This window comes from Mercenaria mercenaria, chromosome 6 (assembly GCF_021730395.1).
Source record: "Mercenaria mercenaria strain notata chromosome 6, MADL_Memer_1, whole genome shotgun sequence".
Classification (NCBI taxonomy): Eukaryota; Metazoa; Mollusca; class Bivalvia; order Venerida; family Veneridae; genus Mercenaria; species Mercenaria mercenaria.
The window spans coordinates 23,143,972-23,169,700 of record NC_069366.1 but is presented as its reverse complement, the minus strand read 5'-3'; the positions used below and the strand labels follow the sequence as shown (position 1 = coordinate 23,169,700).

Genomic DNA, 25,729 nt, shown 5'->3' with positions numbered 1-25,729 from the left:
GAGGCCATATTTTTCAATGGATCTTCATGAAAAGTGATCTGAATGTTCACCTTGATGATATCTAGGTCAGTTTCGAAACTGGGTCACGTGCGGTCAAAAACTAGGCCAGTAGGTATAAAAATACAAAAACCTTGTGACCTCTCTAGAGGCCATATTTTTCATGAGATCTTCATGAAAATTAGTGAGAATGTTCACCTTGATGATATCTAGGTAAAGTTCAAAACAGGGTCACGTACCTTCGAAAACTAGGTCAATAGGTCAAATAATAGAAAAACCTTGTGACCACTCTAGAGACCATATTTTTCAATGGATCGTCATGAAAATTGGTCAGAATTTTTATCTTGATAATATATAGGTCAAGTTCAAAACTGGGTCATACTCAAAACTGGGTCATGTGGGAAGAGATGAGCGATTCAGGACCATCATGGTCCTCTTGTTTCATTATTTGACATACTGACCTACTTTTTGATGGCACGTGACCAGTTTTTATGGAGATCCATTCACAAGTATGGCCTCTAGAGAGGTCACAAGGTTTTTCTATTTTTAGACCTACTGACCTACTTTTTGACCGCACATGACCCTGTTTCGAACTTGAACTAGATATCATCAAGATGAACATTCAGACCAACTTTCATACAGATCCCATGAAAAATATGGCTTTTAGAGAGGTCATAAGGTTTTTCTATTATTTGACCTACTGTCCTAGTTTTTGATGGCACGTGACCCACTTTCGAACTTGACCTAGATATCATCAAGATGAACATTAAGACCAACTTTCATACAGATCCCATGAAAAATATGGCCTCTATAGAGGTCACAAGGTTTTTCTATTATTTGACCTACTGACCTAGTTTTTGACGGCACGTGACCCACTTTGAACTTGACCTAGATATCATCAAGGTGAACATTCTGACCAATTTTCATGAAAATCTCATGAAATATATGGCCTCTAGAGAGGTCACAAGGATTTTCTATTTTTAGACCTACTGACCTAGTTTTTGAAGGCACGTGACCCAGTTTCGAACTTGATCTAGATATCATCAAGACGAACATTCTGACCAACTTTCATAAAGATCCCACAAAAAATGTGACCTCTAGAGTGGTCACAAGCAAAAGTTTACGGACGACGGACACCGCGCGATCACAAAAGCTCACCTTGTCACTTTGTGACAGGTGAGCTAAAAAACAACATCATTCTGTTATAATAGATACAGATATTTAATAAATACATTTTGTAATACAGTTGTTAACTTGCAAAATATGATATAAGATTGGATTAAATGTGTGCCCCAACTTCATTGTCATTGTGACAGTATTTAATATCATTTCATCGGATTAACTGAGATAAAAATAATGTGCCCTTTGAATCTCATAATTGTTTTCATTCACAAAAATGTAAAACTTGACTTTGATGTCCTTCTCAGAAGGCTTGCTTGAATTATATCTATGATTTTGGTCTTTTACCATTTGGGAATTCTCTTGCATTGATATCAAAAAGGGCGGCAATGCAATTACCTTCATAGAAATAATTTTGATTTGTAATGATTTTTTAATGAAAGCAGTATAATCCTATTCTGAACATAAAACTGTTAAGTTCTATATGACATGTGAGGCAAAATACCTTGATTTTTTGTTTCTCAGATTCTGCACATGAAATTTTCATTAAAAGACAAATTGACAGACAAATACGAATTTGCAGATATGTTCAAATGTTGTGAGCTGAACTATAAAAACAAATTAATGCATTGACAGGGATTTTTAGAAGTTTTAACCTTTGTAGTTACAGAAAATTTTAAGTATCAATGTCATTTATAAAACTAGTCATTTTTCAGTTATTTAAACATTGCAAATAAATTCAGCAAAATTCGTTGAATTTTAGACACTGTTTGTAATATTTAAAAAATAAAAAAACACCTCTTATGGACATTTATTTTTTCTTTGAAAAAGAAAAAAAGGAAGAAAATCTGAGAAATAAAAAAATCTCGGGTATGAATTTGAATATGAGTTGATAATATATTGCAACGGTACTATGCATGAAAATGTTTAAATATTCATGTCCAAACAGGTTTGATACATTTAGTGCTGAAAAATGTAGACATGAAATTTCTTAATGTCTTCTGCAGAGATTGCTGTAACCACGTTTCATTTCTTGCCGAAAACGCTGGTCACAAAATCCATATATAATACAGTTTGCCATATTGTTTATAAAAACACACCATAGTATTGTATTGTATGCAACTTTTCCAGCATAAGACATGCTTGTGTACCAGTCAGGGTTCATGTAAGACACAATCCGTAGAACCAGATAAGGTACATAACTTAGAAAAAATATGATTGTAATCCAGAGTAACATCAAAGTTGTACGCTTTGTGCGGTCAAATTTGCTCCTTGCTCGTTGAAGGGCACTTTGCTGTTTATATTTTGTTGCCTGACCTACGCTGGATGATCGTCGTCTTGAGTCAACTTGAGGTTTCGTTTCAGGGACAACTGTGTCAGTACTTTTCTCTGTTTCATCTTCAGTTAGATTATTGAATTCATTTGAATCGGAACTTCCGGAATGGAAAGTTGCCTCTGCCTTACTTGCAGGCTTAACGTCACTCATTTTGACCTGCGTCACCTCGGTTTGAGTGTCATCACCTTTGCTGCTGAAGGTGTGATGATTCCATATGGCCTTGCCGATAATACTGTACAACACGGCAAGAACCACAAAACTGCTGAACGAGACCACAAGTAAGGCTCCATTGAAGTAAACTGGGTAAAACGTGTCCTTAACTTCATCTAGAATGTTGCATTCTTGCCCGATGATACCTGGTTCAGGGGTCTTGATTGGTGTACTGCCGTATAACACAAGAGCGGGCCATGAGAAAAGCAGGGAAATCCCCATAGCAACAAAACACATGGTTTTTGCCATTTTCTGTGACATTTGTTTTCCCAGTGGAACACAGATTTTGCGGTATCTGTCAACAGATATTATTATCAAAACTCCAGCTGATGAAATGCAGATGAAGAAGTTGTAAAAAGACAAAATCTTGCAGATGCTTGTATAGTAAAATGTAAATGGTTTCTGAAAATTTACGATTACAAAAGGCATTCCTACAGTGCATGTGATGAGGTCAAGAACGGCCAAACAGATGATGAAGACACGATGGTTTGATTGCTTCATACGAAATACGTACACTAAAAGTACGTGTAAATTCCCGATTACACCAACTACACTAAAAATACACACAAGAATAGTTCCTCCTAAATACAGCTCTGCTTCATCCGCATTTAAGTCCTCGATGGTAACGGACCTTGATGTTGAAGACATTCTGTTGATTATTCTTTTTAACACGTCTTTGCTGATTTTAAAATAGTTTGAAAATAATTTCAAAATCTGAAAGTAGCATGATGCTGAAGCTGTTTTAAATTTTTTTCAGTATCCTTTATCCTTTATGAAAAATCATTTGTATTTAAATAATGATAAGTTTTCATCTTGATAAAAATCTTGTGAAAAAAAAACCCATTTTATCCTGTATTTTTAACATATTCTTAAAATGCTAATACACAGGTAGTTTTATTTTATATCAGGTAACCTGTCGTGGATCAAAAGGTTTTTAATATTTATACATTTCCATGATATATTTTTGCTTTCTAAAACAAGAGAACTCATTTGTTTTCTTTTCCTGTTTGGAATTTATGTTCTTGTTTGGAATGAGAAAAATGATAGCCGTCTTGGTAATTATGTATTTTGTCAATGCAAAGTCATGCTTTCCAGATGTAAATCCAACTTTTTAATTTCCGAACAATTTCTGGCACTATTTTTTTAATGGGTTTTTTACTGCAAATGACACTAGCAACCGTTGTCCTCAGATTAAGATTTATATATCATCTTTAGATTCTGTAATTGTCCGCTACACTCCTGTTTTCAGTAACAGATTTCAATTAAGACTGCTGTAGCAAATATTTTCTACCACATATCAGTTAAGGAGGATGAATACCTTCTGTAGGTTTTTTTCTGTAAGGAAGATTTCTAACAGGTAATAAGAATTAGATTATGTTAAGCTTAACGGGTTTGCCACATATGGGTAATAGCATTATATGCCAAATATATAATCTTTAGCTGTAATAAGCTTAAAACCTTTGACATGCTAAAACTAGTTTTAAAACAAAAAATTGAGGTTGACAGAACTTGTTATACCCCCAAGGTACATAATATATGGGGGCTACATTGGAGACACACATGCCTGTAATTTGGTCCATCTGTCTGTGTTTGTGTCAGTTTCTTATCTTCTAAGTCACTAGGAAGATTTTCATGACAGTGGCGTTAATCTGATCAAGGTCAAGACTATGGGAAGAGCGCACAACCCTGGTCACTCATTCCAAGGTAAATGTCATATTTTGAGGAAAAGATCAAATCGAATAGCGTAACTTTCTGTCTGCTGCTTCAGATCTTTTAAACCGCTTGGCATATTGTCATAAAACTAGCATCAAATATTTTTCACAGGACTACATGCATAATGCACAACCCAGGTCACTAGGTTCAAGATCAAAGTCACACTTGGTCGTATAACTTAAATTCATGTTATTTGTATATCTTCAAACAGCTTGGAAGCTTTTCATAAAACTGGCATCTAATATTTACCTCATCAGTTCGATATTCATAGTGCAGAACCAAGGTCACTAGGTCCACTAGGGTAATTCATCATTTTAGGTGATAGCTCTAGTTTGTGTATTTACTAGATCAGATGCCTTGTCAATATGCGCTGGCTTTGTTCCAGGTTGTGAAGTCATTTAATTGACCTGTCATTAAAGCTGTGATTTTTATTGCTTTAAAAAGCTCTTTTGTTGATTATGTTCTTATTTACCAAAAAATGAACTGAAATGTTGCTTAAATCAACATAATTATTTGCTTTTACTCTCATTCAGTCCTATATTCATATGTCACAACATATTGACAGAGCACAGTATTTCAGTATTAAGGTTTTTTACAGTCAGAAGCTGAAATGCTGATTATGACTACTCTGGGTATTCTACAAGAAGGTTATCCAAGACCTTAATTTTAGGTCAAACTGTTTAAATTCCATGTGTAATGTGCCAAGTATAAGAAGCTTTACTAAACTGCCAAAATAACAGATTAGGTACAACAATAAGTACTTGTTACGCTTTATTGTAACACTAAGTAAAATATGGTACCATGTTATTTAACAATCTTGAATAGTGGCGGGCAGATAATGACAAGGTATTTTAATGAAATGTATTGATACAGTGTAAATCTTCAGTGTAACAAGAAGCTGTGTTGTTGAATGGTATATAATGATGGTAAAAATACAACTAGCCTATTAATCTGATCCCCTACTGGTCACATAGGTGTATTAAAAAAAATTTGAAGTTTAAAAAGCGGTGAACTGTGATTTATTTTTGGTAAAATGCAATTTAATGAAAGTTATGCAAATAAAAAATTACAGTTTACATTAAACTTTAGGTTTTTATTTAATTTCTTTCAATAGATTTCTGTTTAAATAGATTTAGGTTTCATGGGTTTTGTTTGGGATTTTACTCTGGCAAACTAGAGTTGTGGCCCTTGATATGGTCAAGAATATGCATAAAGGGCCTAAAAGTTTGGGTTGTACATATTTTAAAACATATTTATCGAGAATCATTTATACATAATAGCAATTTATAATTCAGCATATGAAGTTGTGCACCAGGGGTATTGTTTTGGATTACACACAAGATCAGTTATAAAACTGGTAAAGGGCCTATTTGTTTCTGTGGTACATATCTCAAAAAGTCTTGCTTTGTCAGCAAATAACCTTTGACTGTATAATAACAATAAGTGGATGCAGGAGTGTCCTTTAGACACATATCTAGGTGAAAATCAAATGTGTGTATTTAGTGATGAGAAGAAATATCTTTTGGGGAATTGGTAAATTGCTTAATTTTCATTTAGCCCAGTTTTTATCAAGAGAATATTAATTTTCAGAAAAAAAAGATGCATTTTAAAGGATTTTAAGATACATTTTAAAGGAAGTTACTACAACTGGTATCTAAAGTTTTAAGATGGAATGTGGTCGAATAGAGTTCTGGGCTGTTTTCCCCCCATATTTCTTGGTGGTGGGGCGGGGAGAAGCAGATTTGGGGCTGAAGTTTTGCCCCAATCCCAGTGGAAAATAGTATGTTTTTCCTAATTTCAAAACAAATTCCCAAAGTTGAAAAAAAAATGTTTACTACTTTTTCAGCCAAGACTATTTTTGAAACATTAAACATTAAAACACAAGGCAGTATGATAACTTAATGCATTAATACTGACCAGCTTTTTCTTAAATGTAAAATTTTGATAAAAAGTATCTTACATCTCCAGACTTAAACACTTCCCAATAGTAAAGGCCCTGGTCCAATTTGTTAATCAATAGAAAACACATTGGGTCATATGAGCCGCGCCATGAGAAAACCAACATAGTGGGTTTGCGACCAGCATGGATCCAGACCAGCCTGCGCATCCGCGCAGTCTGGTCAGGATCCATGCTGTTTGCTTTCAAAGCCTATTGCAATTAGAGAAACCGTTAGCGAACAGCATGGATCCTGACAAGACTGCGCGGATGCGCAGGCTGGTCTGGATCCATGCTGGTCGCAAAGCCACTATGTTGGTTTTCCCATGGCACGGCTCATATATTTGTCACTAGAAGGAAATAGATTAATAGTAAAATGGTAAAGGAGAGTAACTTTATCGGATCCAGTCTTCCAAGTGCTATATGAAGCATACTTGACCATCATCTTTGCAATCCTCAAGAGCTAAAGAAATTTGGAAGACTGCTAAAACAGGAGTCATAAGTTTGATCCATAGGTACTTCACCTAAAGTTGTGAATTGTAAAAGTGTGGTGGTATATATATAGTGCTTGCTCATTACCTTCTGCAGCTAGAACACCATGTTGTAATAGCCAATGTATATAGTGAAATATTGTGAAATTCTACTTCTCCATGTGGGCAGTTGGACAAACTGGGCAAGTCAGACACTTGATTTTACCACCCTACTATCCACCATAACTTTCAATGTATAGCATAACTATCTCTGTAGTATACACATTTCTTGCTTTTCAGATACTCTGGGTGTGTTGGCTCGATGTGTGGGTGCGGAGATGTTTCAGCCTCTCACCAAGGAGAGTATTCAGTTTGGGTTGAACCTGCTCAATACAGCCGAGGACCCAGACCAAAGGAGATGCATGTAAAAAATGTTTATAGTATTGTTAATAAATAGGTAGCATAACGTAGAGAAATTAAAGCAGTTTAATGTAATAACTAATGTACAAGCTGTTTGCAGTGTCCTCGGAAATCTCTGTCTATAATCAAACTAAAAGACCACTGGCCCCTTACCATTCTTATAATTTCCTACAAAGAACAAAACTTACTTCAGAAATGTTATTAATACAGCAAAGATAAAGTTATTTAATAATTTCAACTGAATGAAACACTCGTGAATCAACAAATATTGTATTTTATAGTTAGACCATTCGGTAGTTATTTTCTACATGTAGAGGGCACTGTATAATTTATACTGATTGATTCATTTGAAAGTGTTTAAGAAGTTAATTTTATGGTCAAGTGGTAAAGGGCGCTAACTTTTAATCACTTGCCCCCACTACTATGGGTTTGAAACCTTGCTTCCCGTGTAGAATTCTTTAATGCGATGAAGCCATCCAGCCGGCATGCGGAAGGTGGGTGGTTTTTTATCAGGTTCTTGTCCATGACAAAAGTATTGCTTGGAGCGACACCCAGGGTCGTCCTCCACCACGGAAAGCTGGAAGAATGTCATATGACCAATAATTGTGTCCATGTGACGTTAAACTGAACAAAAATAAAACGGATTAGAAGTTCAGTTAGTCTGGTTTCAACTTCAAACTGTTTCTTTGAGACATATACTGTTTTCTGGGATTCAGATATTTAAACATTATACTATATTTTAGCTATGGTCTGTTTGCGGCACTTTCGACACTGCTGAAAGCGCACATCGGTGAATACCTGCAGACAATGATGCACTTCATGCTGCTGTCACTGAGATCTGCTGAGGGAGTTAAGGTTTGTATTTAACATGTATCATACACAGTTTTTCAGCAGTCTCAATTAAATTCTGTTTGAATGTATCCTGCATGCAAAATAGGCTCTATTTTCTTTCTGTGGCCAGTATATTTAAAAACAAATTATGTTTTTAGACTGAAAGAATCACTGACACAGTATAAACAAAAAGCAAGCTTGGGTAGAAATTTTCTTACTGCAAAATATTTGGACTTGCTGAAATTGGGCCATTTCTGATAAAAAGGAGGAAATCACAAGATACAGAGCTCCAGATAAGCTGCGTATTTACTCAAAGTTGCAGAAAACCCAATTGAATTCATACAGTGTGCATACTGAAACGCAATTAGAATTCCTAATACCAAATTTGTTAAAAATCACTTTCGTATCTCATTTTCCATATAGAATGGGTACAACACTAACTCTAGACAACAGACTGGTTATACGTTATGGCAAAACAGGTATCTATTTATCGTAAAAAGCACAGGACCATCCAATCATCAGTGTTATTTGGTGTAAACAAAAAAAAAAACGCAGATAAACTGACTACTTAGCAGAAAAACATTGTTGCAGCACAAACAAAACAGAAGGATTTTTGTTGTTCAGCAAAGACAGTTTATCGGTTTGTGAAAGTGAAGTGCCACTGATACTAGCCAACATCTTACGGGAGAGCACATATTGCGTGAATACATCGTTCGCGATATTCATATTGTGGATTAATTGATCTCCGACTGCATTTAAAGTGCCAAAAATACGATGGAACGAAAGTTTCTCAGAAAACATTAAAGAATTGGAGAAAAAAATATATATCATTAAATGATTAAAATTACAAATAATTAGAACTCTAAGTTAAAATACCCTTGTTTACCTTCTTTACATGCATGTAGGAAAATAGTCAAACCTGCTAAATGATAAATGCATGTTTCATCCAGTACAATTTAGCCGCAAGAAAAAAATTACTCGATTGTTTGTGCGAGACTGGTGAAATACCCAATTGGTTTTAGCAAATACCCAATTACTTCTGAAAAGCCTTTGTAATAATACTATTTTTACCCAATTCAGATTTCAAAAACCCAGTTCAGATTTCCAATACCCAATTTAGAAAAAAAGTGATGGGTAAATACCCAATACTACCAAAAGCTTATCTGGAGCTCTGAAGATATATGTGGAAACTTTTTTTCATGGACGTTCAGATTAGTTTGCTACACTGTTTTGTATTCTCTTTGCCTTAAAGGCGTACGCTAGAATTCCCTGTATATGAGATGGGTGAAAATTTTTCCAATAACAGAATTTCTTTAAACTTTGGATATTGAAGGACAATCATCTAAGAAACAAAAAAATGCAATAAAAATCATAGGTCACCGGATTCGAAAAAGAGTTATCAGCCCTTGAAAACAGCATTTTTGGAGGAAATGCCGTTTTCAAGGGCAGATAACTCTTTTTCGATACCGGTGACCTATGATTTTTATTGCATTTTTTTGTTTCTTAGATGATTGTCCTTCAATATCCAAAGTTTTATGAAATTCTGTTATTGGGAAAATTTTCGCACCAAATTCTAGCATACGTCCTTAAGGACAGAAATTCTTTTTGAGCTTTGTCCTTTGATAATTGAAATTTCATCAGAAATAGCAGGATATTCACTTCCTGTCTCTGAAATGAAAAGTTTTGTTACGTTGATACAGTGTTGTGTCATGAGAATTGTTTTAAATATGCTGTTTTCGAGGCAGCACTCCTCAAAAGGTAGATTCAGGAGTAATTAAGTAAAGCTGTGAATTTGTGAATATTTGTGGAAGACCAATTTTGGTACATTTCATTGTCAACAAACGTGAAATTCTCTTCAGATTATCTTCCAAGGGTTGAAATCCACAAGGTAATGTCTTTTTGGTTGAAACCATTAAATTTCATGTCCTATTGGTTAATGGAATTCACAATAGTTACAGGGTTTTGGCTTCATAACAATAAATATGCGCAAGTTCTGCAGCAGAAATATTGAGAGACTAGGAACTTAATATTATTCCACTCAAGAAATAGTGCCTTGCAAAGCTAACAGTTTGTTACATACATATCTAAACCTTTTAATATTAAATAAATAAATATGAGTTTTGTTCCATGACCTGTATAAAATGCACAAAACTGACATAAAATAAAAATATTGACACAAAGGCACACATTCAAATAATTAAGAGATGTAAAATTCCGACGCCAGCTTAGGAAAATGTTGACGTTTCCATTGAAACTTTACAAAAGATAAAAATGAGTTTGTAATAAATTACAGTATTTAGTTCAACTTTTTTTCGTGTGATACAGGCTCATATAAAGGAAGAGAGTAGTTTCCTGTTTGACGATGCCGAGTTTGATGACGAGGTAGATATTGAGGCAGAGGAGGCTGAGGCTGAGGGTGATACCTCGGATATAGCTGGAATCAGTGTAGAGAATGCCTACATGGAGGAGAAAGAGGATACTGCTGTAGCCATGGGGGAAATTGCTGTAAATGCTGGGTAAATATCAGTCCCAACACTAAAAAACAAAAATACAATTGCACAGTTGACCTCATAATAAGTCTAAAACAATGTGCCTTCCAATATTCTATACGGCACCGGTGCGTGTATGCAGTCAGAGACATAATTAAGTCTTTACTTAAGCAATGGCGAAAACAGGTTGATATTACAATCACAAGGTAACTTTTTTTGGAACTGTAAAATACTTTTGTAATGACTTTTGTAATGACATCATGTGTTATACAAAATCATTGAACAACAAGAAATTGTGCACCTTTGTTAATTTCATGCTGTGTTGTTATTATCCCCCGCCGATGAAATTGGGAGGGGGGTATTGAAATGGCGTTGTCACGTCCGTGCATTTTGGATTGGTCGATTTCCCTTAGAGTTATTGCCCTTGATTTAATGAAAAATGCCCAAAAATGTCCGTCCGCAGCCATTTCTCAGTAACTAGCAGGTGGAATTTCATGAAACTTGAAATAAATATGAACCAACTTACTGCAGTGATGTCCATCAAGTTTTTTTTTGGATTGGTCAATTTCCCTTAGAGTTATTGCCCTTTATTTACTGAAAAATCCACGTCTGCAGCCATTTCTCAGTAACAAGCTGGTAGAATTTCATGAAACTTAAAATAAATATGAATCAACATACTTTGATGATGTCTGTCATTTTTTTTTTTCAATTGGTCAATTTTCCTAAGAGTTATTGCCCTTTAATTATTTGAAAATCTACAGATTTGTACATAACAAACCAACCAATTGGTAGAATTTCATAAAACTTCTTTCATTCTTTTCCGTGAACATTTATTATAAACATGTGAAGTTGTGTACGCACACCTGGTCACCACCTTGCTTTCGTCACACCCCCTCCCCCGACCAACCTCTTCCCCCCCTTTTTTTTTTAACCAGGTTTTCAACGAAAACCTGAGTTATTAGATTGGGGTAGATGTCGGTCGGTCGGGCGGGCGGCGGCGGCGGCGTCAAACTGGTGTTTCCGGTCAATAACTTTTGTTTCGGTAAAGATATTTGAATAAAACTTAGTATGTATGTAGCTTATATCAAGACAAAGGCTGGGATTGATTTTGGGGTTTCTGGGGTCAAGGTCAAGGTCACTGTTACTTAAAATAGAAAAAGGGTTTCCGGTCAATAACTTAACTTAGGAATGAGCTATCATGATGAAACTTGGTGTATAGAAAACTTATATAAAGTTGTAGCTTGGGATTGATTTTGGGGTTTCTGGGATCAAGGTCAAGGTCATTGTTACTAAAAATAGGGTTAGGGTTAGGGTTAGCATATCTTCTACATGCATGGAGGGATTTTGATGAAAGTTGGCACAATTGTTCACCATCATGAGACGGAGTGTCATGCGCAAGAACCAGGTCCCTAGGTCTAAGGTCAAGGTCACACTTAGAGGTCAAAGAATACAAGTATGAAAACTTTGTCCGGAGCATATCTTCTTCATGCATAGAGGGATTTTAATGTAACTTGGCACAATTATACACCATCATGAGACGAAGTGTCTTGCGCAGTTCCCTTCTTTAGAATTACTTCCCTTTGTTGTTACTATAAATAGCTTATATTGTAACTTTTTCATTACTAGACGTAGGGAAAAATCGAGACCACTTTTCTGTAGTACAACATGCATGTTACATCCAATTTTGAGGTGTATTTTGACCAGTCTCTACCTGGTAAGGATTTCTGTGTGGACTTACAATTTTTTTTTTTGTATTTTTTTTTTTTTTTTTTTTTTTTTTTTTTTAAGATTAACTTCCCCTAGTTGTTACTATAAATAACTTATTTTGTAACTTTTTTATAATTGACCGTAGGGAAAAACCAAGACCACTTTTCTGTGGTACAACATAGTTGTTACTTTCTAATTTTTGGTGTATTTTAAGGTATCTCTACCTGGTAAGGAGTTTTTTTGTGGACTTAGAAAAACAAAAGAATTACAATGATTACTAAACAACCACAATATTAAAATTACATCTGCAAATACAGGTGCTAGAGTAAAGAAATTTGCTGTGACGGGCGTATATTGTGACATTCTGGCACTCTTGTTTATTCTTATGAAAAGTGTTGAAAACCTGGTTTCGTGGCATTGCCGCGTTTCTTGTTTTTTTTTCATTTTTTAATTTTCCATCCATATTTCAATATTTATAATCAACATCGATGATCAATGACAATAATCGATGTTTTGTACCCTCACCCAGTCACCCCCGCTGCCCCTGCCCTAACCATTCATTTTCTGTTAAATTGATTTTGACAAATGAAATTATTTGCTTCTTAGTAACATCCTTAACTTTTTGCCGGATATATTTTTTTGCCATTCCCGACCACAAACCCTTTCGGCAGGGGATACCAATTCATCGAATTTGCTTGTTTAATTTGTAAATGTTAGCTGCTCAGTATCTGGATTAGGATCATAGTAATGAATTTAATTAGCATAATTACGGGATACCTCATTTTGTGATTTGTCGCTGAATAAAATCATTGTTTGGAGTTGAGATGAGAAGAAATTATATCACGAGAGTGCAGCCCGAGTGATATATTAATACTCTATCTGAACGACAATGATTTTATTCACAAACAAATCACTGAGATATAATATTTCATTTCTAACACATCATCAAGGAATATTATGTACATCCTTGATGATAACCATCAAATATTTGCCTGTCTTCTGTTGGTTTCTTTTCCAGTGGGCTGCTATACCATCTGAGGCTGTTACATATAATTGTGACGTCTGAAAAATGAACACACAATTTTCAGCTTTCTTTGTTCAATAGGGAAACAAATGGGGTCATGTTAGAATATATATTTAACAATAAAACAAATGCAGTATAATTAATTCATTTGCAACCCCATCCATGCTTAGCATTGGTGGTAAAAATATGGTCTAAAAAATTTCTTCTAGAAATAGTAACAAAATTTTCCAACTTATTTCAGGGCAGCCTTCTTACCTTACTTGGAGGAGAGTTACCAAGAGTTACTTGCCCTTTTAGATTACCCAGCATCCCGAGTGAAGAAAGGGACAGTATCGGCCCTGGGACAATTCTGTATCTGTGTACATGAAGTAAACAAGATACCATCAAGTGGAGATAATGGTCCCTCTCAAGTTGGTAAGTTCATAGTAACTTGTGTTGTATAGTGACCCTTTTAGTGAGGTCTACACAAGGGTCATTTGCTACAATTTCATGAAAGTGGTTTATTAAAACCAAGGCAGTTTCCATAAGTAGAACTTGAACTTTAACAGGCTCAGATTTTTTTCAGCAAGTGTAACCCTTGCTTTTTGTACCCCCCGACAAAAAAGTTGTAAGGGGGGGTATACTGGTTTCAGGTTGTCTGTCTGTCTGGCCGTCTGTCCGTAGACGCAATCTTGTGCGCACCATCTCTCCTTATCCCCTTGACAGAATTTAATGAAACTTCACACAAGTGATCAGTACCAACAATAGTTGTGCATGGGGCATGTTAGGTTCTTTTAGAAAAAAAATTGCAGAGTTATGGGACTTTGTTTTTTGTTACTATACTATATACATAGACACAATCTTGTGCGCACCATCTCTCCTCATCCCTTTGACACAATTTAATGAAACTTCACACAAGTGATCAGTACCAACAGTAGTTGTGCATGGGGCATGTTAGGTTCTTTTAGAAAAAAAATTTTGCAGAGTTATGGGACTTTGTTTTTTTTGTATATATACATAGACACAATCTTGTGCACACCATCTCTCCTCATCCCCTTGACACAATTTAATGAAACTTCACACAAGTGATCAGTTACAACAGTAGTTGTGTATGGGGCATGTTAGGTTCTTTCAGAAAAAAAATTTGCAGAGTTATGGGGCTTTGTTTTTTTTGTTACTATACTATATACATAGACACAATCTTGTGCGCACCATCTCTCCTCATCCCCTTGACACAATTTAATGAAACTTCACACAAGTGATCAGTAACAACAGTAGTTGTGCATGGTGCATGTTACATTCTTTTAGATAAATATTCTGCATAGTTATGGGACTTTGTTTTTTGTTACTATACTGTATACATACAGTCTATATACATACAGTCCACATAATTATGCAATCTTGTGTGCGTCAAATTGCAATGTACTGTGTCAGTGCATGCTGGGGGTACATTCATCACCTTTAGTGATAGCTCTACTTAGCTCACCTGTCACATAGTGACAAAGTGAGCTTTTGTGATCACCCTTCGTCAGTCCGTCCATCCGTGCGTCCGTGCATCAACAATTCCTTGTCTGCACGATAGTGGTTTCATTTATGATTTTATTTTAACCAAACTTGCACACAACTTGTATTACCATAAGGTCACAGTTCCTTTCTTGAACTGGCCAGATCCCATTATGGGTTCCAGAGTTATGGCCCCTGAAAGGGCCAAAATTAGCTATTTTGACCTTGTCTGCACAATAGCAGCTTTATTTATGATTTGATTTTTACCAAACTGGCACACAACTTGTATCACCACGAGATCTTGGTTCCTTTCTTGAACTGGCTGGATTCCATTATGGGTTCCAGAGTTATGGCCCCTTAAAGGGCCAGAATTAGCTATTTTGACCTTGTCTGCACAATAGCAGCTTCATTTATGATTTGAATTTAACCAAACTTGCACACAACTTGTATCACCATAAAATCTTGGTTCCTTTCTTGAACTGGCGAGATTCCATTATGGGTTCCAGAGTGATGGCCCCTGAAAGGGCCAAAATTAGCTATTTTGACCTTGTCTGCACAATAGCAGCTTCATTTATGATTTGAATTTAATCAAACTTGTCACCATAAGATCTCGGTTCCTTTCCTGATCCGGCCAGATCCCACAATGGGTTCCAGAGTTATGGCCCCTGAAAGGGCCAAAATTAGCTATTTTGACCTTGTCTGCACAATAGCAGCTTCATTTATGATTTGATTTTAACCAAACTTGCACACAACTTGTATCACCACAAGATCTTGCTTCCTTTTTTCAACTGGCCAGATTCCTTCATGGGTTCCAGAGTTATGGCCCCTTAAAGGTCCAAAATTAGCTGTTTTGGCTTTTGCAGCCATATAGAGACTTCATTTATGGTTTTATTTGATACAAACTTCCAAAATATCTTCAGCAATAATAAATCTTGGATTCCATGACAAATCAGATCCAATCGTAGGTTCCAGACTTATTTTATATCTGATTACCTCCCCTGTTGTAATCAAAATGGATTTATATCAGTAAGTACTTATAGGACTTATTTGAAATTTCATTATTGTTATTAGTTGGACAGAGACAATCAGGGTAGATAACTATGGACTGGTTTTATATCAAATTACCTCCCTTTATTTCAAATTAAAATGGGTATATCTCCATAACTAATGAAGATACTGATCTGAAATTTCATTTATGTCAACAGATTTTTTTGGCAGATCCTTCTTTTGTTCACTTACAATATTTATTTTTAATTACTTCCCTTTTACGTTACTATAAATAGCTTATTTTTAGTAACTTTTTTATTATTGGCCATAGGGAAAAACCGAGACCACTTTTCTGTGGTACAACATGGATGGTACCTCCAATTTTTAGGTGTATTTTGACATATCTATACCTTGTAAGAATTTATTTTTTCTTTTTGGTTAAATTTCTTCCCTTTGTTGTTCCTGTCCTTTGGACTTTGATATTTTACTGAGGACCTTCTTGTCCTCAAGTGCAATGATAACAGGTGAGCAATATAGGGCCATCATGGCCCTCTTGTTATGAAGAACCATGTAGTTGAACTGATATCTCAAACTCCTCTAAAATTCGGGCTATCTCAAAGACATTTTCAATTCCTCGCCCCCCCCCCCCCCAAAAAAAAGCAGTATATCAAGCATCATTTTAAGTTAAATTTTTAGCTCGACTATTCGAAGAATAGGGAAGCTATCCTACTCGCCCCGGCGTTAGCGTGAGCATCACACAAATGTTAAAGTTTGCGTACCACCCCAAATATTTTCAAAGTCCATTGAGATATTGCTTTCATATTTTGCCTACTTGTTTACCATCATGACCCCAGTCTGTAAAAAGGAGGAGGCAACTCTATCAAGCATTTTGACTGAATTATGGCCCCTTTTCGACTTAGAATATGCTTATTGTAATGATAAAGTTTTACTCATTGCTTATATTATACTATCAAGCACTGAGAATAGTCGAGCGTGCTGTCCACTGACAGCTGTTGTTATTAAGTGGAAGTGAAACGCTCGATCCCTTGGAATTTGAGATACCGAGTTTCAACTATGTTAGCACTTAAGTTTTTCTCCATTGGTATTAACAAAACATATCAATAGTGCAGTGTTGTCTAATCCAGTACAAGCAGAAATGACCTAAACTCTATTATGATATGAAAGTTATGCCCACTTATCTGATTTCCCTGATACACAATTTAGCAGATAAGAGAAGTAGATGATTGGCGTACAGATAAAACTTAAGATTATCATTCAGTCCTAGACATTGATTTCGTTCCATATCCTTTTCAGCATTATGTGCCATGCTGAACACATTGGTACCCCGATTTTTGTCCATCATTGCTGATGATGATGACAGAGAGGTTGTCATGGCAACAGTAGATGTGATACATGACCTTCTAGAGAAAGTAGGTCAACCTGTTCTACAGGTACCTGATGCCACAGACCAGATTCTCACCAAGATGAAACTTATCTTCATCCACAAGGTAAGTTTAAGATTATGTACAATGTTGCTTTACTGCAGAAAAACATCTACATATTGAATTGTAGGCTTCAACAAAATTGAAGGTGCGCTAAACCCATATGTTCTACCACTTGGCATTTTGGGTACATAAGATTTTTATCAGTGTAAATGTCCCTTTACACAGTGTTACGTTCTTGTACGATGCAATATATGCAACTGATATAACGGTTGCTGAGTATTTTAGTGCTTTGATCCAAGGACACTCAAGGTATCATGCCCACAGTGGTCTTAGCAACTTCATATGGGTTGACTGCTTCTAGAATTTATGGTCATGTCTAAGCAAAGCCATCTTAATGTTCTACTGCTTGTTGTTGTTCAACTTGCATTACACATTTCTTTTAAACAGAAAAGGTTTTGTCACATAAGATTTTGTTACTCTGTTGTATACATGATGCAACATTTGTTACAAGTCGGGACTGTTGATTGGGTAATATACATAATAGTTATATTTTCACTTATATTCATATACAGTTGAAAGTCAGAATCTCGGATTTCAAGGGATCAACTGTTTTACTTCGAGATAACTGAAATTCTACTTAAAATGATATTTTGTGCATGTTTTTCAGGAAGGGTTTTGAAAATGTCTTAGAGTTAGCCTGAATTTTGAAATAAGCGAGTTAAAGATATTGAGTTTCAGCTGTATAATGCCTTTCCCAAATTCAAAATATTGGTGAATATTAATCTGCACCATTTCCTAAAACACTTGCATTTCGCAAATTCTTAACAGTGCGAGTGAGGCTGCTAACCACAAAATCACTAAATGAAACCTTCATGAAAATCACCTGATTTACAGTGATCATGCTTTGTTGTTGAAACAGGTAGCATGTCAGGAAGCAGAAGAGGAAGATGATGAGGATGAGCAGGCCGAGTTCGACGGCATGTTGATAGAATCTGCCGGTGATGTAATACCAGTCATGGCCAAGCTGATTGGTGGAGAACACTTCCTAGGATTCCTCGGAGGCTTCCTGCCTGATCTACTTAAGAGAATGGTATGTAAAAGTAAGATTTGATAATTACAGCATGTTTATTGCAAAGATAGATAACAGTGAAACCTTAAAATTCATTACTATGGATCAGGCTTTTTAGCTCCACTAAACAAAGTTGATCGTATATTTTAAACAAAAGTAGTACTTTTAAACTGTATTGTAAATATAAAAAAAACAAACATTGTGATGTATGGAGCCAGGTTTCATTTATCTGAATAGTTCTAAAGTGTTTCTTTTGTTGAACTTTTGAGTGATACCTGTGTGGGTATTTTATGATTTTTTTTTGTGTCTCATGTTACCAGTGTATTTGGTTTTAAATTTATTTGACAGTTTGCTTGAAAATTTTCACATAAAAAGTTACAGTCTACATAGATGAATGTTATATTTACTTGCAATCTGAGTTAGAAAATCTTTAAAGTGGGATCAACTAAGTTATAGAAAGATTCAAAAGGCAATACTGTGAATATAACAATGATTTGAAAAAATGCATGGGGCTCCCTGGTAAAGTTGCTGACTTGCAATCACTTGCCCCTCATTGATGTAGGTTCAGATCTCACATTCATGTGAGGAAGTGATCGAGCTGGCTTATGGAAGGTCTGTGGTTCTACCCAGGTGCCTGCTCATACCTGGAATAATGCCCGGAGGGGCACCTGGGGTCTTCCTTCACCATCAAAAGCTGGAAAAGTTGTCATATGACCCAAATTGCGTCTGTGTGACTCTAAATCAAAACAAAAAAGAAAAAGAAAATTCAGAAGTTACTACCACTGTAATAGGCTGACCTTGGTAATATATACATGTAACTTCAGTATATGATAATTATGTTGGCTTTGCCTTTCCAGAGACAGACAAGTTCCACTGCAGAGAAATCATTTGCAGTGGGGACTCTAGGTGAGACTATAGAAGCCGTAGGACCTGCCGTCAGTATGTATGCTGACACGCTATATCCAGTATTTATGAAGATGGTACGAGAACAAGACGACGAGGTGCGAAGTAACTCTGTATACTCCCTGGGTGTACTGGCCGCTAACTGTGGTCAGAAAATACAAGGGTGCGTATCATGTGTATTGCTACATTTACTTTAACTAAGCATTTTGATTCCTGTTGATTTACCTTGGTAAATTATTGAAATTGCAAATTTAAGAGACCAGTGACTGATGGCTTGGTATTTATGGTGTTAAGACGAAGAAAGGTCATATAACAGGAGAATGTAAATGCAGAATGCATATTAAAAGTTAATACTATAGAGCAAAATGTCAAATTGAGTTAAAACTGGTTTTTCTTTGAGAAATTGGTGACATAGGGACAACAGTTACACAGATGAGGCATTTTAAGTTGTGTATTATCATGTATTATTTGAAATTTTCAGAAAAATCCCAGAAGTGCTGAAGGTGTTATTTGAGATACTAAACAAGGAGAAAAACACACGTGTAATAGACAATGTATGTGCTGCTGTATGCAGGATGATCATGGCGGGTCATAAATCTGTCCCCTTAGATGTGGTGAGTATACAAGCTTTTATGATGCAAAAACAGCACTATCTCCAAAACTAATGCAGATATTGATTTGATACTTCACATGTGTCATCAGGGTTATAAAACTAGTCAATAACATCAAATCCATAATTCTGACTAGGATTTTGGCCAAATTATACCCCCTTTTGGACTTCTTGCTTCTAAACAACTATTCGAATAGTCGAGCATTGGCTGTCTAAGGACAGCTCATGTTATCTTCACTTTATACTGGAAATTTGGTGGGTAACAGATGGTGTTCCATTTGTTTAAAATTCAGAATGTTTAGTATTTCAGATTAGCCGATTTTATTAGCTTGACTATTCAAAGAATAGTCTAGCTATTCTACTCACCCTGGCATCGGCATCGGCGTCGGCGTCACACCTTGGTTAAGTTTTTGCATGCAAGTACATACAGCCATCAATTAAAGGCATATAGCTTTGAAACTTATTTTTTCCTTTTCTAGGTCAATTACCAACCTCTCTGGGTCAAGTCCCATAACTCTGACATGTATTTTGAGCAAATTATGCCCCCTTTTGGACTTAGAAAATTTTGGTTAAAGTTTTACATGCAAGTTATTTTGGTTAAAGTTTTACATGCAAGTTACTATCTCCAAAACTAATGCAGATATTGATTTGAAACTTCACATGTGTCTTCGGGGTTATAAAACTAGTTGATAGCAGCAAGTCCCATATCTCTGACTTTCATTTTGGCCAAATTATGCCCCCTTTTGGACTTAGAAAATTCTGGTTTAAAGTTTTGCGTGCAAGTACATACAGCTATTTCTAAAAGGCATATAGATTTGAAACTTACTTTTTCTTCTTCTAGATCAATTACCAACCTCACTGGATCAAGACCCATAACTCTGACATGTTTTTTGAGCAAATTATGCCCCCTTTTAGACTTAGAAAATTTTGGTTAAAGTTTTACATGCAAGTTATTATTTCCAAAACTAATGCAGATATTGATTTGAAACTTCACATGTGTCTTCGGGGTTATAAAACTAGTTGATAGCAGCAAGTCCCATAACTCTGACCTTCATTTTGGCCAAATTATGCCCCCTTTTGGACTTGGCAAATTGTGGTTAAAGTTTTGCGTGCAAGTACATACAGCTATTTCTAAAAGGCATATAGATTTGAAACTTATTTTTTCTTTTTCTAGATCAATTACTTACCTCACTGGATCAAGTCCCATAACTCTGGCATGTATTTTGGGCAAATTATGCCCCCTTTTGGACTTTGAAAATTCTGGTTAAAGTTTTACATGCAAGTTTCTATCTCAAAAACTAATGCAGATATTGAATTGAAACTTCACATGTGCCTTCGGGGTTATAAAACTAGTTGATAGCAGCAAGTCCCATAACTGATATGCATTTTGGTCAAATTATTCCCCCTTTTGAACTTAAAACTCTTTTGATATTTAACCTTTTTGGGTAATATTTTCCTGTTTCTGGGACAATATTTCGAATAGTCGAGCTTGGCTGTCTTACGGACAGCTCTTGTTTATTTTATATTTTTAGTATTGATTGAGTTTGAACTGGGAAATCTAAACATGAAAAGATCTATAAATGGATCACATTTAGTAAATGGAATAATGGTAAATAAGATATAAACAGCACTGATGTGAATTAGTGCTAAGGTAAACTTTACATTAGTCTTTCATCTGAAGATGGTATGTGAAATAGTAAATCTGAGAACTTTAGAAAATGTTGTATTTTATGGCAGGTTGTTCCAGTTGTTATAAAGTGTCTGCCATTGAAAGAGGACCAGGAAGAGAACATGACAGTTTACAAATGCCTTACACAACTGTATACAGCTGGAAATACACAGGTACCTATAAATATGTAGAACTCGATAATATAAAGATACATTGCAGAGGTCGCGAAAGCCGTCAGACATATCTGGTAAATTTTGATCTGGTCCGCCATGATATATTAAGTTCACAGGACCGAGTGTCCGATAAAAATTGCAGGTCAATCTGTTAAAATAAGAAGAAAGTCCTCCATGATTTCGCGAAAGTTTGAATATCATCATTAAATTGTAACATTGAATCCCGAGAAATTGATGTCAAACTATATTTTAGTGAGCGCTCTTTTCCTTGGTACTTAAAATAGAAACAGTGGAAACCCCTCACGACGTCACGACAATTCTAAGAACACGCGTTATCATTGGATGCGTACTAATCGTGGATGGTGCTCGATTTATGTACGCGGGAACCAGACAGGAATTTCCAGAAATTCCGAGGTCATCTGTACATCAACGTGACTCGATGCAAACAACAGACTTGTGGCGATGATAAAGCAAATAAATATGAATAAAATAGGTAAAAAGATCCTTTGGGAGCAAAGAATGCAACCAAAAAGAATAACAGCAGGCTTGTTTTGACTGAGTCTGTTCACGAGAGGAAATGAAATGTGCAACACCTCTCACGCCCCCTAGCAACGGCTTAAGCGGGACTCTATTACACATATGTTGAATGGACTCCATGGTCCCAAAGGACCAGAAAATATAACAACACTGAACCCAAGTACAGGGAGACTTTTTACAGCCTGAAAATTTAATGTCTGAAATCTGTTTCAATTTATATGCGGAAATAAACTTAAGGGATGTAATTTGTGTAATGCTGTCTATACAGACTATGTATAGATATCAGTTTTAATGATCAGATATCAAATTTATTATAAAAGAATTTGGTCTGGTAAAATATTATCCAGTCCTGTAAAAAAAATCATGTTTACCAGACCGACTGTCCTGTGAATTTTCAGGGTCTTTCGTGAACACTGACATTGTAGCTGTATAGAAACACTGAAAGAAATATTTTACACATCTGTATATGTGTATATGGCAGAAAATGCACGGGTAATGATAGAAATGTTGAACTTTACCATATACAAATGTCTTACACAACTGTAAATCTATAAGCGCTTGTTAACCTTTAGCCTGCTGGTGGCAAGTGATTTTGCCTTTGCGACCAGGCAGGTTGATCTTGGTCTGCACTGTTTGCTGTTCAGTCAGTAAATTTTCAGTGAACACCCCTTTGAATAGTGGTACTGCCCAAACTCAGTGATGGACCGGTCCATTTTAGAAACTTAGCAGGGTAAAGGTTAATATTTAGAATACAAGTTGATGGAGAATTTTTTTTTGGTAATGTCCTGTTCCTCTCTCATATGGAAAGTAAGTTACACAGGTTAAAGAAACATAGGCAAGTAAAACATAATGTGACATTTCAGGTTGTGGCAGCTATACCAGACATACTGAAGGCTGCTGCTGGGTGCCTAGGAACTGACAAATTTAAACCAGGTAGGAACTGTTGATAAAAGCAACAAGATCTGAAGAATTAAAGTTACATTTAGCTACATGTTCTGTATTTTGATCCAGTTTCGTTTTGCTCAGGTTTGGCTGCATAAAGTTGAAATATTTGAATGAATCTGATCTTAATGTATCGTATTTGGTTGGTACAAAAGACCTTGGCCTTTCAAATACAGTAAACATTTATTATGAAGAGACCCAAATATGTTGCCTTTATTTAAAGAAAGTTTTATTATGTAACTCAATAAAAGGATCAGTAAAAAAAGCTGACTGGCCTTTGCCTGCTGACGTCATCTGTGCAGGCTGATCATGGTCTGCACTGTTCGCTATTCAGTCTGTAAATCTGAAGTGAACACTCCTTTGAATAATAAATGGTATTGTCCAAAGCGAATGATGGACCAGTCCATTTTAGAAGTTTAGCGAGGTAAGGGTTAAAAGTGATGTATTCTGTCTTTCAGAGTGTGAGAAACTTGTTGTTGACTTTGTGAAGGATGTTGCCCAAAAGTATCCAACAGATTTCACTAACTTGCGTGGCAGTTTAAACCCAGACCAAGCTTCCAAACTTGACATCTGCTTGGCAGCTGTAAATGGACATTGTGTGAATGGTACCTCTTGAGAATAGATATTTCGTAAATGGTACCTGATCAACATTTAAGGAATTTTTCTGTAAATGGTACCTTCAGATTACAGACTGGGCAAATGGTGTTCCAATATATGATCTGCAATATGTAAATGGCACCTGATGTAAGGATATTGTGTAAATGGTACCTGCTAATGTTAAAAGTGCCTGTTTAAGTGTGAGCTGCAATTTGGTACGGAGCTTGGGTTGAAAATATATATATCATTTAATTAAAAGATAGGCCAGTAAGAATGCTAAGAATTGACAAAGGGCTTTGCAATGGATTGTTTCTTGCTTTTGTTGCTTAGATTGTAGTATTGAAACAGAGCTTTGAAAAAGAAATATTATATCCAAGAAAAGTTCAAATATTTTTTTGCAGTTTTGATTTTAAGGAGCATGTTTTATATAAACTGTTATTGTTGTTTTCCGCTTACGAAATTGCAAAGCTAAGAGTAATGGATTGCTTATTACAAATACCTAAAAATGCATTAAATACAGTGACTAAACTTCTACTGAGATGAGGTGTTGGTATTTGAGGAGTTTTTTCAGTATAATTGTTTTAAGTTTGAATTTTTTTTATGTAAGACTGTCTAAAAAGATACTCATTATCATAATTTGTTGCAAGTTTGTTTGAAAATACTTGCGTATGTTGCTGTTGCATTCCATTTACAGTTTTGTAACTGCTTTAGACAGCTCTTCCAAGAAAAGAAAATATATTGAAATGCATTCTGTTTTTCCGCTTTTTGTTCAATCAAGGTTTTGAAATATAAACATTAATGGGGATGGGGGTGGTAAATTTTCCAAATTATGTTTAAAGCAATGGTCACATTTACGTTCACGCACGTAGTTGGTCGTAGTTCATTTTAAACGTAGTTTGTCGTACGTTGAAGTACGTGTAAGTACCAACAACTACGTTCTAACGAGTAAATCGGGTAGGGTTAACTAGGGTATCACTACGTCTTACCACGAGTTACTACGTTACACTACGTATATACTACGATCGAAGTACGAACAACTACGACAAATTACGATCAACTACGTTTAGCTACGGAAAAGCGTTTAGCCGTAGTGGAGCCCTAGTTTAGTTTAGCCGTAGTGGAGCCCTAGTTGATCGTAGTTGAACCGTACTGTCGATGTGTTTTTCTTGTACTACGATCAAAAACGATACACACTACTGTTAAGTACGATCAAGTACGTTTAACTAAGATCAACTACGTTCAAACTACGGTCACAGTAGGATCAAAACATCGTAGTTAATCGTAGTCAGATTTTGAACATGTCGAAAAATTATTTGCTTACTACGGACAAATCATAAGTTCGAACTACGATCATTACTACGTTTGACTACGATTATCTACGTGTAACTACGCTTAGTACGATCAACTACGATCAGCTACGATCATTCCTTACTACGATTAACTACGTGTAGTGTGACCACGCCATTAAGTCTAGATACATTAATATTTACCAGACTTTTTCAGCCTGTCATATGCGAAGCATTTTCATTTTTTTCCACTACTTGCATGTAACAAGAGTTTAATATGTGTGAAAATAGTTAAGTTCCCTTCCTAAATGAACAAAGTAATATTCTTACAATTTGTGATGGGAATTTCATACTAAAAAGATGCACTTACTGTCTATGCAGTATTGTTATTAACTACTAATGATATGGTTTCAAAAGATGAATTTTTGAATATATAATAAATACTAAATGATATTCAGATGCAGTTGCTATGGATGTATATTATAGAGGGGGGTTAATCAAGATGGTTTAGAGGGTAATATCTTATCAAAGGCAGTGATGATGAGGGTTGGGGTTACCTTTCAAGAACCAGATCCAAGGGTCACACATCGAATTTTCATTATTTTCACCATTAAAGATACGAAGACTATTTGTCTAAGATTTGTCATTTTCATCCATATATTTATGTCTGGATGAGGCAGGTGACTTGCAAGATAATAAGTAGGAAGTTGTGAGTTGTGAAATCAAATTGATAGTGTACAGTGTATAATATAGTATTCTAATTTTGTATATAGTATT

At 35.6% G+C, this 25,729-nt stretch overlaps 2 protein-coding genes across 2 annotated transcripts in view; one reads left to right on the top strand and one right to left on the bottom strand.

The window, feature by feature from the left end:
- LOC123549411 (importin-4-like) overlaps positions 1 to 24,895 on the top strand; it is a 61,657-nt gene extending 36,762 nt beyond the window's left edge. Inside the window, exons 15-25 of the mRNA XM_045337485.2 lie at positions 7,082 to 7,205; positions 7,945 to 8,056; positions 10,358 to 10,548; positions 13,494 to 13,666; positions 17,036 to 17,229; positions 18,086 to 18,256; positions 19,093 to 19,301; positions 19,620 to 19,752; positions 21,486 to 21,590; positions 22,991 to 23,060; positions 23,528 to 24,895. Of these exons, the coding sequence (XP_045193420.2) occupies positions 7,082 to 7,205; positions 7,945 to 8,056; positions 10,358 to 10,548; positions 13,494 to 13,666; positions 17,036 to 17,229; positions 18,086 to 18,256; positions 19,093 to 19,301; positions 19,620 to 19,752; positions 21,486 to 21,590; positions 22,991 to 23,060; positions 23,528 to 23,685 (1,640 nt within the window). The 3' untranslated portion in view covers positions 23,686 to 24,895. The remainder of the gene's footprint in view (positions 1 to 7,081; positions 7,206 to 7,944; positions 8,057 to 10,357; positions 10,549 to 13,493; positions 13,667 to 17,035; positions 17,230 to 18,085; positions 18,257 to 19,092; positions 19,302 to 19,619; positions 19,753 to 21,485; positions 21,591 to 22,990; positions 23,061 to 23,527) is intronic.
- Positions 1,206 to 3,991, bottom strand: LOC128557643 (alpha-2 adrenergic receptor-like). Its single transcript, XM_053545405.1, has one exon. The coding sequence runs from the start codon at positions 3,308 to 3,310 to the stop codon at positions 2,108 to 2,110; it is 1,203 nt and encodes a 400-aa protein (XP_053401380.1). The 5' UTR covers positions 3,311 to 3,991; the 3' UTR covers positions 1,206 to 2,107.
- Positions 24,896 to 25,729: the final 834 nt, after the last annotated feature.